Raw genomic sequence first — 18,286 nt, forward strand, 5'->3', positions numbered from 1 at the left:
TTGTCTTCTTAAAAAAACAAAAACAAGATTCCAGTTTTAATTTGCATCATGCCAAATTAATACAGCAACTTAAGGAAGAATTGATCTTAATGATGTTGTATGTTTTAGCGACGATTATTGTATTTTTTTTGCAATTGTTTAAGTCTCTTTTTGTGTCTTAATAGCTTTAGTGTTTTTCCTTTTGTTGTTGTTGCTCAGTGCCTAAGTCATGTCTGATTCTTTGTGACCCCATGGGCTGCAGCACAGCAGGCTTCCGTGTCCTTCACTAACTCCTGGAGTTTGCTCAGACTCATGTCCATTGATCTGGTGATGCGATTCAACCATCTCATCCTCTCTCATCCCCTTTTCCTCCTGCCCTCCATCTTTTCCAGCATCAGGGTCTTTTCCAATGAATCAGCTCTTCACATCAGGTGGCCAAGGTATTGTTGCTTCAGCCTGAGCATCAGTCCTTCCAATGAATATTCAGTGTTGATTTCCTTTAGGATTGACATGTTTGATATCCTTGCTGTCCAAGGGATTCTCAGGAGTCTTCTCTAGCACCACAGTTTGAGAGCATCAGTTCTTCAGCACTCAGCCTTGTTTATGGTCCAGCTCTCACATCTGAACATGACTGTTGGAAAAACCATGGCTTTGATTACACAGAGTTTGTTGGCAAAGTGATGTCTTTGCTTTTTAATACGCTGTCTGTGTTTGTCATAGCCTTTCTTCCATGGAGCAAGTGTCTTTTAATTTCATGGCTGCAGTCAGCATCCACAGTGATTTGGGAGCCCAAGAAAATAAAATCTGCCACCATTTCCATTTTTTCCTCATCTATTTGCCATGAAGTAATGGGACCAGATGCCATGATCTTAGTTTATTTAATGTTGAGTTTTAAGCCAGCTTTTTCACTCTCCTCTTTCACTTGCATCAAGAGGCTCGTTCGTCTTCCTTTCTGCCATCTCAGTGGTATCATTTGCAATCTAAAGTTGTTGATATTTCTTCTTCCAGTCTTGATTCCAGCTTGTGATTCATCCAACCTGGCATTTCACATGATGTACTCTGCGTATAAGATAAATAAGCAGGATACAATATACAACTTTGACATACTTCTTTCCAATTTTGAACCAGCCCGTTTTCCATGTTCGGTTCTATCTGCTGCTTCTTGACTTGCATACAGGTTTCTCAGGAGGCAGGTAAGATGAACTGGTATTTCCATCTCTTTAAGAAATTTCCACAGTTTGTTGTCTTATCTCCTATGGTACATCCTGCTTCCATTGTACTTCTTATCTGATCATTGTATGTATGAAGGCTCTTTGTTTCAGAATATTAATTTTGTACCAAGTGACACCTTTTTGTATTCTCTTGTTTGTAATAGTTTTTCAGTTTTTGGACCTCGTTGGAGAAGTCTGTCTTCTGACTTTTATACCTTTTATTCCTTCTATCTAATGTTAAATAGCAGTTGTAATAATGGACATCTTTGTCTTGTTCCTTTGCTTAGTGGAATCTTTGTATAGTTTCTCCATTAGTTAGTATTCTCTGGCTTTGGTACTGAGTGAGATGATTTTTGTTACTATTTTTAATGTTACATTAAGGAGATGGCTATGTGATTTTTCTTTTTAGATGTTTTAATATATGGTGAATTACATCAACAGATTCCTAACATTGAACTGTCCTGTGTTCATAGCATAAATCCCACTTGGACATGATGTTTTCCTATAAATTCTCATTTTTTGAGGATTTTTAAATCTGTATTTATACATGAGATTATTCTGTAGTTTTTTCTTTTATGGAATCAATAGTCCTGTTTTTTTAAAAAAATATATACATGTATTTATTTATTTGACTGCACTGGTTCTTAGTTGTGGCATGTGGAATCTTTGATCTTCATTGCAGCATGTGAGATCTTCACTTTTGGTGTGTGGGATCTAGTTCTCTGACCCAGGCCCCCTGCATTGGTGAGCATGGAGTCTTAGCCACTGGACCACCAGGGAAGTCCCAGTAGTCTTCTAAAAAAAATTAGAAACTTTTCTTTTATGTTTTCCAACCATTAAAATCATTGGACTAAGGTTTCTTTTGGGTGGCAAGAGTGCTTTGATAATTTTTTCAATTTCTTCTTTGGTTCTATGTTGATTTCTGCCTCTTCTGTGGTCAGTTTTGATAGTTAATATTTTTCTAGAAAATCATCTATTTTATCCAGGTTGTCAAATGTATTTGAAAGCAGGTGAACAAAGCAATGATTTGGGATTATTTTAATTTCCTCTGTTTTGTGTACATATTCCCCCCATCCCCCATTAAAATTACGTTAGGTGGATGGTTTTAATTTCCAAAGAATCAGCTCTTGGATTTATGTAGTTGATATGTTTTTCTGAGTTTTAGTTGATTATTTTCTGCCCATATCTTTGCTGTTTGCACTCTTGTGTTTTCCCTAAGTTCTCATGCTGTGAGTTTTCCTCTTTGAGTACTGCTATGTGGTATAGATTTTCCTGAGTACCACTTTAGCCACGTATCGTATGTAGGTTCTTAACTGTAGTATTTTCATTGTCGCTATCTTTTGTGTTTTATTTTTGATTGCCTTTTATTTGCCTGTGCCACATGGCTTGTAAGATCCTAGTTCCCTGACCAGGGACGGAACCTGAGCCCCCAGCAGTGGAAGCACGGAGTCCTAACCGTGGGACTGCTAGGGAATTCCCTTCTGGTTCCCTCTTTCAGCCATGATTTCTCTAAGAGACAGTTTAGAAATTCAGGCAGTAGGGCTTTTTTATTTTCTGATGTAATTTATAACTTTTTCCCTTTTGACTATGGGCTGTACTAATGTTGACTTTTGAAATTCATTGGATTTTTCTTTGTGGCCTAATAATTACTCAAGTTTTTTGTATAGTGTTCTGTGGCTGCTTAAAAAGGTATATTCTGCTTTCAGGGTACTTTTGACATAATATGTTAGACTTATCTAACAAATTATATATTTCTACCTATTTTCTTCTTATAGTTTGTGCTTTATGAGTGCTGATGCTATGTTATTTGAGGCATTTTGTAACGTTAGCTCATCATGGATTGCATTCTTTTTTTTTTTTTTTTTTTAAATTTTTTGGTTTTCATCTTTGTTTACAGCTAGACAGAAACTTGACCACAAAACAGAGGCAAAATTTGAGTCTCTAGTCTTGGGCCCTTTGGTGGTTGTAGGTTGCCCAGGTTGCCCTCAGGGGAGAGTACTTTAAAATGTTTCTCCTTTGCCTTTCTATTAATATGAAGACATATTTGGACCACCTGTGTGTGTTTGGTGGCTCCTCCCCCTCAAAAAAAAAATGTTAAATAATTATTTCTTCTGGAAGACCCCAGGCTATTCTTCACAGAATGTGTATACAGCAGGGGTCTGGTTTTAGCTCGAGGCTGTCTGCTCTCAGGATCCAGGCAGATCTGGACAGGTATGGCTCAGGCTGGTAGCTGGGGCCCTCTAGGAATCCGCTGACAGCTCAGCAGAGGAGCCAGACAGGAGAGAAGTTGGGAGAAGGCCACAGTGTCTGCAGCCCCAAGGAAAAGGAGCCGAATTGAAGGGCCTGTGTCAGGGGCCAGAGGCAGGTTTGCCTAGCTAGCTGCTTCCTGTGACCAGGACCTCAGCTATGAGGGTGCAGTTCCCTTTGCTTCACTCCGCCACTCCCCCAATGCTGCTCTGCTGCCCACCTACCCCCGCCCCCCCCACCCCAGTGCCATGGTCAGGCCACACGGCTACTTCTGTCCTCTCTCTTCGCTGTCCACTTCCAGTTCGGTTGTTAAATCAGTCTGTCCTCACTGAGGCCTCCTCTGCTATCTGTCATGAATTCCATTCTTTATTTGTCAGTAAAGTAAAACAGCTATATTACACCTCTATGAAGTCTGTTACCTAGAACCATTTTTGTGTTTTCAAGTATTCTTACTGGTCTAGAAACCTCTGATTTATTCTTTTTTTCTCTCTCTGAGGTCACAGTTCAGTTCAGTTGTGTCTGACTATTTGCAACCCATGTACTGCAGCACGCCAGGCCTCCCTGTCCATCACCAGTTCCCAGAGTTTACCCAAACTCATGTCCATTGAGTCAGTGATGCCATCCAACCATCTCATCCTCTGTCGTCCCCTTCTCCTCCTGCCTTTAGTCTTTCCCAACGTCCGGGTCTTTTCAAATGAGTCAGCTCTTTGCAGCAGGTGGCCAAGTATTGGAGTTTCAGCTTTAGCATCAGTCCTTCCAATGAACACCCAGGACTGATCTCCTTTAGGATGGACTGGTTGGATCTCCTTGCAGTCCAAGGGACTCAGCTTTCTTTGGATGTCCAACTCTTACATCCATACATGACTACTACAGACCTTTGTTGACAAAGTAATGTCTTTGCTTTTTAATATGCTGTCTAGGTTGGTCATAACTTTCCTTCCAAGGAGTAAGTGTCTTTTAATTTCATGGCTGCAATCACCATCTGCAGTGTTTTGGACCCCAGAAAAATAAAGTCTGACACTGTTTCCACTGTTACCCCTTCTGTTTGCCATGAAGTGATGGGACCGGATGCCATGATCTTAGTTTTCTGAATGTGGAGCTTTAAGGCAACTTTTTCACTCTCCTGTTTGACTTTCATCAAGAGGCTCTTTAGTTCTTCACTTTCTGCCATAAGGGTGGTGTCATCTGCATATCTGAGGTTATTGATATTTCTTCCAGCAATCTTGATTCCAGTTTGTGCTTCTTCCAGCCCAGCGTTTCTCATGATGTACTCTGCATATAAGTTAAATAAACAGGGTGACAATATACGGCCTTCACATACTCCTTTCCCAATTTGGAACCAGTCTGTTGTTCCATGTCCAGTTCTAACTGTTGCTTCCTGACCTGCATACAGGTTTCTCAAGAGGCAGGTCAAGTGGTCTGGTATTCCCATCTCTTTCAGAATTTTCCACGGTTGATTGTGATCCACACAGTCAAAGGCTTTGGCATAATCAATAAAGCAGAAATAGATGTTTTTCTGGAACTCTCTTGCTTTTTCCATGATCCAGCAGATGTTGGCAATTTGATCTCTGGTTCCTCTGCCTTTTCTAAATCCAGCTTGAACATCTGGAAGTTCACGGTTCACGTATTGCTGAAGCCTGGCTTGGAGAATTTTAAGCATCACTTTACTAGCATGTGAGATGAGTGCAATTGTGCGGTAGTTTGAGCATTCTTTGGCATTGCCTTTCTTTGGGATTGGAATGAAAACTGACCTTTTCCAGTCCTGTGGCCACTACTGAATTTTCCAAATTTGCTGACATATTGAGTGTAGCACTTTCACAGCATCATCTTTCAGGATTTGAAATAGGTCAACTGGAATTCCATCACCTCCACTAGCTTTGTTCATAGTGATGCTTCCTAAGGCCCACTTGACTTCACATTCCAGGATGTCTGGCTCTAGGTGAGTGATCACACCATCGTGATTATCTGGGTTGTGAAGATTTTTTTTGTACAGTTCTTCTGTGTATTCTTACCACCTCTTAATATCTTCTGCTTCTGTTAGGTTTATACCATTTCTGTCCTTTATTGAGCCCATCTTTGCATGAAACGTTCCCTTGGTATCTCTGATTTTCTTGAAGAGATCTCTAGTCTTTCCCATTCTATTGTTTTCCTTTATTTCTTTGCATTGATCTCTGAGGAAGGAAGACATTGATCACTGAGGAAGGCATTCTTATCTCCTTGCTATTCTTTGGAACTCTGCATTCAAATGGTTATATCTTTCCTTTTCTCCTTTTGCTTTTTGCTTCTCTTTTTTCACAGCTATTTGTAAGGGCTCCTCAGAGAGCCATTTTGCTTTTTGCATTTCTTTTTCTTGGGGATGGTCTTGATCCCTGTCTCCTGTACAGTGTCACGAACCTCTGTCCATAGTTCATCAGGCACTCTATCTATCAGATCTAGTCCCTTAAATCTATTTCTCACTTCCACTGTATAATCATAAGGGATTTGATTTAGGTCATACCTGAATGGTTTAGTGGTTTTCTCTACTTTCTTCAATTTAAGTCTGAATTTGGCAATAAGGAGTTCATGATCTGAGCCACAGTCTGCTCCCGGTCTTGTTTTTAACGACTGTATAGAGCTTCTCCATCTTTTGCTGCAAAAAATATAATCAGTTTGATTTCTGTGTTGGCCCTCTGGTCATGTCCATGTGTAGAGTCTTCTCTCGTGTTGTTGGAAGAAGGTGTTTGCTATGACCAGGGCGTTCTCTTGGCAAAACTCTATTAGCCTTTGCCCCGCTTCATTCTGTACTCCAAGGTCAAATTTGCCTGTTACTCCAAGTGTTTCTTGACTTCCTACTTCTGCATTCCAGTCCCCTATAATGGAAAGGACATCTTGAAAAATTTCCCATAATTCTACTTTTATAGATCTATAGTACATTTAGATTTGGTTGATTATTCAGTCTACTACCCTATTTTACCCATAAGAAAAGCTAGGGCCCCACAATATCTCTGAGACCTGAGAGAGAAGAAAGCTTTTTGTCATGAGTATAGGGTAGCCTGTTATTGACATTTAAATGGCATTTACATGTGTGCTTTTTTTTTTTTTTCTCTTTGGCCATACCGCATGGCATATTGGTTCCTAGCTCCCTGATCAGGGATTGAGTCTCTACCCTCAGCCGTGAAAACGAGAAGTCACAAACACTTGAGTCCCAACCACCAGACTGCCAAGGCCCCTGCATTTGTGATTTTTGTCTTATATATGTTGTATAGGTGTTAACTTTGTTTTCAGACTGGAAATTTGCTGGATCCCAAAGCCATCTTTTTCTGTAAGTTGGAGAATTTCCTGATTAATTTGTATCTTGGGAAACTCCTGATGATTATAGCTCATATTGTTGTGTGTGACTGGGATAGCTTACTGAGTGATTAAATTGCTGCTGTGTATTATGAAGCTGTTTGTAGAGTGTAATTTCTTGTAGTAGTAATTTGATGATGGTACAAGAAAGAAAAGAAAGAAATTTAGGACATTAATATTAAATTGCTCTTGGGCTTTTTCTTCCCCTTATGCAGCTGACTGGGGCTTGTTTAAAATGTTTTTCTTCTCCTGGTCTCCTACCCTTACCTCCTTTCACTTACCCTCCTCGCCTTTCCCTTTTTCCATTCCTTACTCTATCTCTTATGCCTCTTGCCCTCTAGCTCCTTGTCTCTCTCCAGTTATTTCTCTTCTTGTTACCTGTTTCCCCATCTCTCTTTGTTCTTAGATGTCTTCCATCAGTGATTCAAAAATTTAAATTACTAGGTTATCTTCCTGTAGCATTTGAACTGAAATGGCACTCAACTAGTAAAGTAGAACATTGCTTTTAATTCTTGGCCATATGAGGGAGTGCTGCACTTTATTGTAAAGTTTATGAATTAAAAATGTGTTGTTCTGCTTTCTACTTTTTCTTTAATAGAAGCATTTATATTTATTTTAGTGGAAATTTATGATTGCTTATGAATTTATTGTCTCCTGGGAGCATTTATAATTTTGCATTTGGGGCAAATTTTATTTTTTTCAGTCTTTTTTTGTGTACATTTTTTACATAGTAAAAGTAATTCAGTTCAACTTGTAAAAACAATTTAAAATTTATTTCCCATCATTCATATGCTTTTAGTGAATACTCTTCATGCCATCACAAATATTTTTTAATTTCCAATTATTTAATAATTTCCATGATTGAACATTTAGATTATAGGAAAATGTTACAAAAAAGTGCTTATGATTAAAATATAGGAAGTTTATGTGGAAGCTTCTATACACACACACATAGCACTTGATTTTGCTCAGATGTTCCAGAAGAAGAAAGTTGATCCCAAGTAGCTATTAAATGCTTTTTTTAAAGAAAAATTATTTTTGGTCATGCTGTACAGCCTGTGAGATCTTAGTTCCCCAACCAGGAATCCAGCTGTGTCCCCTGCACTGGAAACCCAGAGTCGCAATCACTGGACTGCTGGGAAAGTCCCTAAAATACTTCTGATACTTCAGAGATTGACTGCATAGCAGACATTAGAAAAATTCTTCAAGTGACCAAATATGGATGAATTTCTCGTATTCTTAAGGTTTGTGAAAAATATAATCGGAGTTGCATTCAGTGAGCTATTTTAATATTTAAAGAAGACCCCTAGATAATCTATGTTTTATCACCTTATTAAGGCATAACTTTAAAGAATTTTAAATTGTTTATTGTTTATTTAATACTTTCTAATTGTTTATCTAGTAATAAAGGGGTATGGTGTTTTAATTTTCAATTATTTTTCTTACTTTAAGAGAAATTTTGCTTTGTTGTTGATAATATGTGTGCTTTAATGGGGTGGGGTATAGTTATTTGATTTGCATTTCCCTGACTGGTGAATAACGATGTGTTAAACATCTTCTCATGTGTTTCTTCGGAGAAGGCAATGGCACCCCACTCCAGTACTCTTGCCTGGAAAATCCCATGGACGGAGGAGCCTGGTGGGCTGCAGTCCATGGGGTCACTAAGAGTCGGACATGACTGAGTGACTTCACTTTCACTTTTCACTTTCATGCATTGGAGAAGGAAATGGCAACCCACTCCAGTGTTCTTGCCTGGAGAATCCCAGGGACGGGGGAGCCTGGTGGGCTGCCGTCTGTGGGGTTGCACAGAGTCAGACATGACTGAAGGGACTTAGCAGCAGCAGCCCTTGTGTTTCTTAGTCATTTGTATATCTTCTCCGGGAAATTGACTATACAGATTCTTTTGCCTACTTTCTAATTGGGTTATTTGTTTCTGTTGTTTAAGTGTAGAGTTATCTATATATTCTAGATAAAAGTCCCTTATCAGATAGATGATTTGCAGATCAAATTTGCAGATCATCGTCTCCCATTCTGTGCGTTGTTGTTGGTCGAACCTTTTTAAAGAAGTCATTAAAAATTCATTTAAATTTGGTGGAACTGCTTTAAGACATTCCTGATGTTAGCTTATTCACAAAATAATTTATTAAACCATCGCCTCAAAAAAAAAAAAAAATCAGAGCCTCTGCTAAGCCATTTACCGCTCAAAAACAGCTGCTTCTTCAAATAGCTGATATCCCACAATATCAATAAATATTAGGAACAGACATGAAAACACTAATTTCCTGCACCTCTCTGTGAGTATCTAGACACTTAGATTCTCCTGCTTTCAACAGAGATTTAGAAAAAAATGCATTTCTGGTCTGTGCCTCTGTGGGAAGATTGAGGCTGCCAAGAATCTTGCTTCCAGGTTTAAAAGTCTCCCTGTATTATTGTGGTTTAGGTACATTATGATGATATTGAAGCCTGTAAGGTTCTATGAAGTCTTCGGTTCATCCAAAAAAAGTTAAATAATTTTCAGTATGGTTTGTTGGTTCTTTGAAAATTGATGATCCATATACTTTAAAATTATTAATTCTGTTAACTAGTAAAAATGGCAACCAGAATGCTTCATCCCAACATCATACTGGAAATTGATACTATTAAAGTAGAGCTTTAAAGACACTATAAAATTAGTACTAGCTTGCCATAGAATGTTCAGAAACTGTAGAGAAATTTTATTAATTATTCCCAGTGCTGCTTTTCTTCCAATGTTTTTCTTTTCACATGTTCTAAAATATAGCTTCTTTTAAATCTGCGAGTGCGTACTTTTTCCATAATACTTTTTATCCTTGATGGGGTTGAACACAACCTTTATCTTCTACTCAGTGTTGTGGTTAAGTCCATAGCAGTTAACTAACCAGTAACTTTTTATGAGTAATGGAAATGGCGTGGTAATTGCTGTTGACATTTAACACTACCGTTGAATGACACTTGCTGGCTAGTAGTAGGTGTTAACGTGGGGACACCTACGCTACCTACAGTGCTGGGTCACTGAATATCAGGACAGTATATAGCATGACTTTCTAATCAGTGTAGGACAGATAAGTTGGGGTGTGAAATAAGCTGTAGAACTACCTCTGTGAGATGGCCTTGGCTAAGTTAGAATCAGGAATAGGTTATTGGAAGTGGTTTGTTCTGTTTGTTTGGTAGCTGCTTTCTTCCCCCCTCACTAAAGGGAGTTAATTTATTATCCTTCTGATTGTAAAAAAAAATTTTTTTTTTTAATTTTGGCTGTGCTGGGACTTCCTCGTGGCATGCAGGCTTTTCATTATGTTATGTGTGGGCTTTCTCTAGTTGAGACAGGTGGGAGCTTCTCTCAGGTGGTGGCACATGGGCTTCCATAGTTGCAGCATGGACTTCAGTAGTTGTGGTCCATGGGGCCTGGTTGCTCCTTGGCGTGTGGAATCTTCCTAGACCAGGGATCAAACCTGTGTCCCTGCATTGGCGGGCAGAGTCTTACCCACTGTACCACCAGGGAAGTTCTACATGTAAATTTTAAAATCAACTTGTCAGTTTCTTTAAATCCTGTACAGATTTAATTATTCTGAAGATTTTTCACATGATGGGTGTGATGTTCTTGCCTTCTTTAAAAAAAAAAACTTTAAGTGGAAAATAAAGGCATATGTTGGAGATATTGTGGGTTTGGTTCCAGACCACTAAAGAAGACAAATATCAAAGTAAGGCAAGTCACACAGGTTTTTGGTTGTCCAGTGCATAGAGAAGTTATGTTTACCCTGTAACCGTTAAGTGTGCAATAATAGCATCATTTAAGAAAACAATATGTATACCTCAATTAAAAAATACTTTATTGCTAAAAAATGCCATAACAATTACTACATCAAAGGTCATTAATCACTATGACAAATATAATGAGGAAGTTTGAAATAGTGTGAGAATTACCTAAATGTGACCAGATGTGAGGTGAACAAATACTTTTGAAAAAATGGCGCCTCACTCCTTAGACTTGCTCAATGTAAGGTTGAGTATACCTTTGATTTGTGCAGTAAATTAAATTGCAGTAGAATAGGATATGCCTGTAGATCATTTTGAGTATGATGCTTTTCATTGTACTGTATGTAATGCAGTTGGTAGAGACCATACTATAAATTCATTATTCTTATGTATTAAGTTAAATGTATAAACACCGCATCAAGGTAAATAAACTTTAAATTGAAGAACTCAGGTTGTTTGTGCAAGAGAAGAACTTTGTAACTGCTTATGTAGGGGCAAAGTGCAAAGATAGTATTAAGCTAGGTGTGTGGTTTTGTGGATTTTCCTCTTTGGTGTTTTGAATTTGGAGGGGGGAGGCAGCACCGCACACACAGCCTGTGGAATTATAGCTTGTGGGATCTCAGTTCCCTGACCAGAGATCAAACCCTGGCCCCCACGGTGGAAGCATGGAGTCTTAACCACTGAATTGCCAGGAAGGTTCCCGTTTTTGGAATTTTCTACAAAATTAAAACAGTACAAAGGTGGTCCAGGTGCTAAGATTTGGTACTCCCAGTGCGTGCAGGGGGCCCGGGTTCAATCTCTGGTCAGGGAACTCGATCCCACGTGCCATAACTAAGAGTTTATATGCCACAGTGAAGTACAAACATCCTGCGTGCCGCGACTAAGGCCAGCGCAGCCAAACAGATAGGTAAGGTTGTACGTCATGGACTCCCTAATTCAGAAGTGTCAGTCTTAACAGTTACAGTTCATTGTCAATAAAAGGTCTGTATTTACATAACTGAATTAAATGGGATGGTTTAAAAATCTTGAGAAAACTGCCAAGTATTGACATTTGTAGTTTATATCAGGAAGATAAGTGTTTAGTAAGGTTTTTTTTTTTTTTTTGACAGTTTGCATATAAATTGGTTATTGGCCAGTTTGCTGTTCTGATATTTTGTTTGTTTTCAGAACATGTAGATTACAGGATTATTTTTGTATAGAAAAGTGGTTTCTCCTCCTTTCTGCTTTCTTTTTTAAGACTTTGGGACTGAGAAGTTTGAGGTTGTATCAGTCCTGGAACCCTTTAGTCTTCTGGGGTATTTTTGTATCTAAATTTTCTTATGATAATTTGTTTACATCCCCTTGAGGCGTAATGTGGCTAAGACGTATTTCTTTGTTTTTCAGGTTCTAAATGGCTTCTAAGAAGTTGGGTGCAGATTTTCATGGTAAGTGGACTGTTAGATATTATGGTTTAAGTTTTGATCTGATCAGAGAATTTGAAATCACATGAGTAAATGTCCCTTTTTGTTTATTTAAATGAGCCGATTGAGAAAAATAAAGTTGTACAACAGTGTAGCATATATGCATTCCATAGAACTTCACATATAACTTTAATATTGAAGCATTTCTTCAAATAGATAGTTAAACTTTTGAGTGTCATTGTGTTTATTATACTCAAAACCAATGGAGATAGATAGGGAGCCTGTCTGTTTTTGTTGTTCTTTAGCAGTATTTTGAAGTAGTTACCATGCCCTTTTCTTATTCTCTGGTCCATCTCTTCTCTAGTCAGGTGTGAACAATTCTAAGCCTTTAATTAACATTTTATAATGTTTTGATTTAGGTATTTTCCCCCCATAAAAAGAAGTAATTTACAACAAATGAGGCATGATTAGCAGGTCAATATATTACAGAAGTATTGGTAGTTGTAATGACAATTTTGGGCTTCTGTGGTGGCTCAGCAGTAAAGTATCCTCCTGCCAATGCAGGAGACACAGGTTTGATCCCTGGGTTGGGATCCCCTGGAGAAGGAAATGGCAACCCACTCCAGTATTCTTGCCTGGGAAATTCCGTGGACAGAGAGCCTGGCAGGCTACAGTCCATGCGGTGGCAGAGTTGGACAGGACTTAGCAACTAACCAACAGGAATTACAATTTTGCATTTAAAAGCTAATAGTTTATCATCTTTTTCTGAGATACAACCTTCCAAAATGAATACATTAATAAACTTTGTTATCTGCATTTGATAGGAATGGAAGTACCTAGGAAGTTAAAATTAGACCATCTTTTCATATAGTAAAAGATAAGAAACACCAGAAATATCCAGATAACACAATTATTTTAAAAGGGGTTTTAAAACTAATCTTCCATTTAAAAAATTGTCATTGTAAAAGTGATTTATTAGACTGAATGGCAACATGTATCATTATGCTCTTCTGATCTATAAAATATCACTAGCTGAGTCAGAGTAGTGCAACAGTTACTGTGGTTTTTAACTTGTTTATATATTTTATGCAACAGCTTTAATATTTTGAACCACACTGTGCATATGCTTACATACATTGCTTGCATGTTTTGTTAAATCCTTTTGGATCAGTCTTTCAAACTCTGGAATTTGTATTCTGTGTAATGGGTCAGGCATCAGATCTTCTAGGTAAGCTAACTCCGTTAAGGATTATTACAGCGCTTTTTCAAAGTATTCACATGATATAGAGAGGCTGATCTTAGTTGCCTCTGGATCACCTTTTCAAGGGGAAAGAGAGGACAGAGCCAAGGAGAGAGGGAAGACCGAGGAGAGAAAAGAACAACGAAACTCCGTTTTCATGGGAGTGAAAATATGTTGGACCTTAGTTTATTATGTATTCCAGCTAAGCATTCTAGAGAGAAGATTATAATTCTGATCAGTGAAGATTAATTTTTAAGGACTTCCTCCTCCTCTTTACATTCCTAATCAAAATATTCAAAATACTGTTTAAATGAGACATTCTATCCAAGTAAAATTTGAGAAGATTTTCTCTCTTTGGCTTCTGCTTTAATTTGCTGAGCTCCTACTTGAATTTTGGTGGCTTTAGTTTGGTTTTTAAAATAAATAATCTTATTTTTAGATATCATGTAGTTTAGGGAATAGAAATTAAAGGAAATGAGTGGAGAATATTTAATAGGCAATCTTGTAGGCATCTGAATGCAGGAAATCAAATTCCTCCTGGCCTTACAAGGCTGAAATTAGAAACCCAGGAAACGAAGTCTACAGCTCTGTCCACCTCTCGTGCTCTTCTCTGCGGACGTGCTCCATTTTTACTCTGTTTATAGACGTGCTTTCTTGACCTACTTGTGTAGAGTGCACAGGGCCAAAAACGGCCTCCCTAGTTCTGTTTGCTTCTTGATACCTGATTTTTGAACTTCAGTGGCTGGCATCATATAGCTAAAGTTTTTGTATCTCCTGGTCAAGCGAGTGTCTGACTTGACACTATTTAGTTTATGAGCCTCTGAGTTGGTCCCCCCTAAGTTAGGTATTATCTGATTGGGGATTAGATAATATATGTGTGTGTGTGTGTGTGTGTGTGTGTGTGTGTGTAATTCTAGGTCATTTGGAGTGTGCACAAGGAGGTAACAGCTGCTCTCATGACTGGATATGAAAATACTTGTTTTTAAATTTAAATATTTGGGCTGACTATATCTTATACTATGCTGTCTTATAACATATTTTTTCTTCAAGTTCATGGTTTTCATCTGAGATTGAACTTCTTTCACTGACATCAATAACCATATACACCTAAATAATGGAATAAGAGATATAGTAACTTTTCAAAGACCTTTAAAAATATTTTTCTTATATTATGTAAATTGCAAAACCTTTGGCTCAGTTCAGAGCTGGCCTTTCTGAATGTCAGTCTTTAAGTTTTAATTAATTTTCCACTTGTTTTATCTGAGAAAAAGTTATTTTCCCGAAGTGAATTTTAAAGGATTTTTTAAAAACTGAACAAACAAATTACTTTTTAGTATCTGGAGAAATGCCTTGAGATTCTAATTTGAAAAAAAAAAATGCCTTTGTAATTGGGCTTAATAAAACTAAACTCCCTCCTTTGAAAGGCCAAGCTGTCATATTTATGACTGTTTTTAGCTAACTTTTAGAAATGTTTATTTTGCTCTTTGTGTAATTTTTACTAAGATATTGAATTACTTTTTCTGCTGAATGATAGAAAAAAATGTATATATTTATTTTTTGGCCACACTGTGTGGCATGTAGGATCTTAGTTCCCTAATTAAGGGAACCCCTGCCCCTGCAGTGGAAGCTGAGTCTTAACTGCTGAATTGCCAGGGAAGTCCATAGATGGTTTTAAAAGTTGATGTGTTACTGCTATTTTTTAAGTAACAATGTAATATAGAGAAGTCAACCATCCTTTAATTGTTTTCTTGTGTACATAATATGATGCCCATCTCCCCTCTTTTAAGATTTTAGCTTTTGTTTGCAACATTTTGACTATGAGGTGCCCTGGTGTGATTTTCTATGTATTTACCCTGCCTGGAGTTAGCTAAACTTCTTGATCTATGGGTTGATGTCTTTTACTACTTTTGAAAATTTGCAGCGATGATCTCCTCTCTCATTTCTTTCGCTACATCTCTCTCTCTCAGCCTTTTGAGACTAATCACATGCACATTAGGCTGTTTGATATTGTCCCAGAGATCTCTTAAGACTCTGTTCCATTTTTTTTTTCTCTTTGTGTTTTAATTCTTTTAATTTCTTTTGACCTAATTTCAAATTCTTTAATTCTTTCCTCTTCTGAGTATTTTCTTCTGATTAGCATAGCCTGGCTTATGAACTATCAAAAATTTTATTCTCTCATACTGAATTTTTAGTGTTTCCATTTGTCTCTCTTTATTTCCATTTCTCTGTTGAAATTCCCCATCTGCTCACATATGTTCACCTATTCCATTAGATCCTTTAACACATTGATTACAGTTTTAAAGTTCTCTGAGAATTCCAGTACCTTTGCTATCCCTGCATTTGGGTTCTTCTTTTGATGGTGAATCACTTTCTCTTGCTTTTCTGTGTCTTATTTTTGATTTAATGCCAGACCCTGCATATTAAAAAGCTGATTTTGTAGGTTATCTTGGTTTTTGTTAGGGTATGAATAACATTTTCTTTTGACTTCTTATCTCGTAGTGATACTTACATAATTGTATGTGTGTATATGTGTGTATGTTTGTCTCTCCATTTATCTATAGATCTGATTTTGCAACTGTTAACCTGATTTACAGCTTTAAGGTAATGATAGTTAATGGAATTGCCATTTTCACCTAATTTTAAATTTGATCTAGTCTTCTTTTTCAAAAACCTCAATTGAATGCACAGTAAAATCTGCATTAAGCATAATCCGTTTGCTACCCTCTATTAGGAATTTCTATCCCCATGTAGAATTACTTTTTTTTTTTTTTTCTAGAAAATCAGGCAGGTTACAAGATCATAAATGTATCAGCAATTTAGAAAGAAAGGAAACAGAATGAAAACTTCTCAGAATTTATCCTGAGTCATTTACACATTCAGCCTGTTTCCTTCTACTATGGCATAATGGCAAGTGGTGTGCAGAAACTGACCTTAAGGAACAACCCCTCCATCACAGACGTACTTTGTTTTTTTAAATGAAACCGAGGGTGATGGTCTCAGATGTTTTAGAAGGAGCTTCAGTAATAAAGACTGAAACTAAAAGGTACTTGGGTTGAGCCAGAAAATTGTTAGCCACAGTGCTTAATTCTCTTGGCCATGTGGTTGAGGTTTTATTGAATCTATTTAATAATAACATGTATTGAGATACAAGAGAAATTGATGTTTTTAAATAGATATTCTGATATATTGGCTAAAAATGAATAGTTCCTAAGGTATAGTTGGTTATATTTGTAAAAATACTCTTTGTAATCCTCAAAGCAACCTTATTTAGTTGTACTAATCTCTGTCCATTATTTAAAAAGTTGCTTTTTGTTGCTATCTCTTAAATCCCTTTTGCCTTTTAGCTCTAACCCCTCCTCTCAATAATCATGAAACTTCTTTAGTCATTCCCTGTTAACAAAGCCTGGGGGAGGGGGCAGGTTAGAGAATGTGTTAAATCACCCGGGCATTGGCTTTGTTGGTGAAATGAAGCTGCTTTTTAAACCAGTTACCTGCAATTGGTGCTAATAAAGGGAAATCGCAGTTGTTTCAAGGTGTTCTACATGATCTGGTCTGTCCTTAAGCCAAGACCTACTTCTGTTTATAGAATAGAAGTCGTCCGTGTGCATATACAGCACTGTCATAATTTTCTAACTGGAAGGTGTGCAGGGAAACTGAACACCTTTCTTTAAAGATATTATCTTTTTATTATCTTTCTTTAAAGATATTATCATTTGGTTCACATATCTTAAGTACTTTTTAAAATAGTCTTCCCCCCTCAACTCCCCATTACCAAATCTGGAAGAACTATTCATTTAAGAAAATTTTGTTATATTAACGTGGATAGGTTTTCTTATATTTATTATACATAGGATTTTTAAAATGTGTATGTGTCATATAATTAACCTACTTTGTGTACTTAAAATTTTCTTAAACAGAAGACTTAATTTTGTGATTATTAACTTGACTGTAAGTCTTTCCAGTGCTTCTTAGAAAATACCAGTTCCAGCTTTGTTTCCTGATTAGGGCAGTAGCTAAAGGTAGACTCTAACTTTCAGTAACTTTTGAGCACCTGTTTTCATGGAAAACAGGTAAAACTTCTTTACAAATAAAAAGAGCCTTGCTTTTGATCTCTATACTGTAAAGCATTTTAAGTGGCAGAAGGTTTTAGTGTTATAATCAGGGTTTTGTTGGCAAGCTGTGATGGTACCTGATACTTTGGTTTTTTTTGGTACCTCTGGTACATTTTTGTGACTTTCTGCAGAACCTTACAAATGTGCTTACATCTTGCATGAATATCTGTTAAAACCTTTTCATCACAAGCTTTGCCATTTTAGGTAAATCATTTTGAGTTTTAATAAATATTAAGAGAAATGTAAGACCATGTGGTCTTTATTTTCATTGAGCAGATCTCACGATCTGCTCAATGAGATTTGCTCAATTTGATCAAAGTCTTGACCAAAGTCTTTGGTCAGGGGCAGGCAGGGAGCATAAGGAAACAAACTGTTAACAATACAGAGTGGCAAGACCTGTTTTGAGATTGAGAAGGGAGTTTTTCTTAAGCTCATTCTTAAAGAACAAGACATAATTAATCAAGTAAATAAGGGTGGGAATGTGACAGGCATTGGCACCTGAGGAAACACTTATACAAATACTACCAATATGAAAACTTATCAAGAATGTTAACAATTATGGTTGTGCCTCAGAAAAATTATTAAATCGAACACAGTTGTGGATTTAATTTACTATCTGAGTGAGAGACACTTAAGATGTTTTAATTCTAGCCAGAGGTTATATGGGAAAGAGGTAGAACCTCTCCCCCAAGGGTAGGAACAGGAGCCTTCTTTCTGTTGGAGGTTTCAGGTGTATCAGAGCAGGTGCGTCTACTGCTCTTGGGAAATGGGAATGATGACAAGATTACAAATATATCTTGACCTTGATAAGTCTTGAAATCTATGGAGTTTTTATTAAGAGAAGCCTCTTCATGGGAGATGTGTAATTGTCTTATTCTCTGTCCATGAGAATACTCAAGAAGATGTACATGTGTGAGACCCAGAAACAAGCTTTATTCTACTAGCTGCTAATATTAAAAAAGCAAAATTTATTTTATCAACTGTATTTCATTGTCCCTG

General features: G+C 37.2%; 1 protein-coding gene across 5 annotated transcripts in view; it reads left to right on the forward strand.

The window, feature by feature from the left end:
* Window positions 1–18,286, forward strand: part of UBAP1 (ubiquitin associated protein 1) — a 70,091-nt gene that overhangs the window by 33,404 nt on the left and 18,401 nt on the right. For all 5 annotated transcript variants that reach the window (XM_061425971.1, XM_061425973.1, XM_061425968.1 and 2 more), the window contains one exon: window positions 11,919–11,959. In XM_061425971.1, the coding sequence (XP_061281955.1) occupies window positions 11,919–11,959 (41 nt within the window). The remainder of the gene's footprint in view (window positions 1–11,918; window positions 11,960–18,286) is intronic.

This window comes from Bos javanicus, chromosome 8, assembly GCF_032452875.1.
Source record: "Bos javanicus breed banteng chromosome 8, ARS-OSU_banteng_1.0, whole genome shotgun sequence".
In the NCBI taxonomy this organism is placed as follows: Eukaryota; Metazoa; Chordata; class Mammalia; order Artiodactyla; family Bovidae; genus Bos; species Bos javanicus.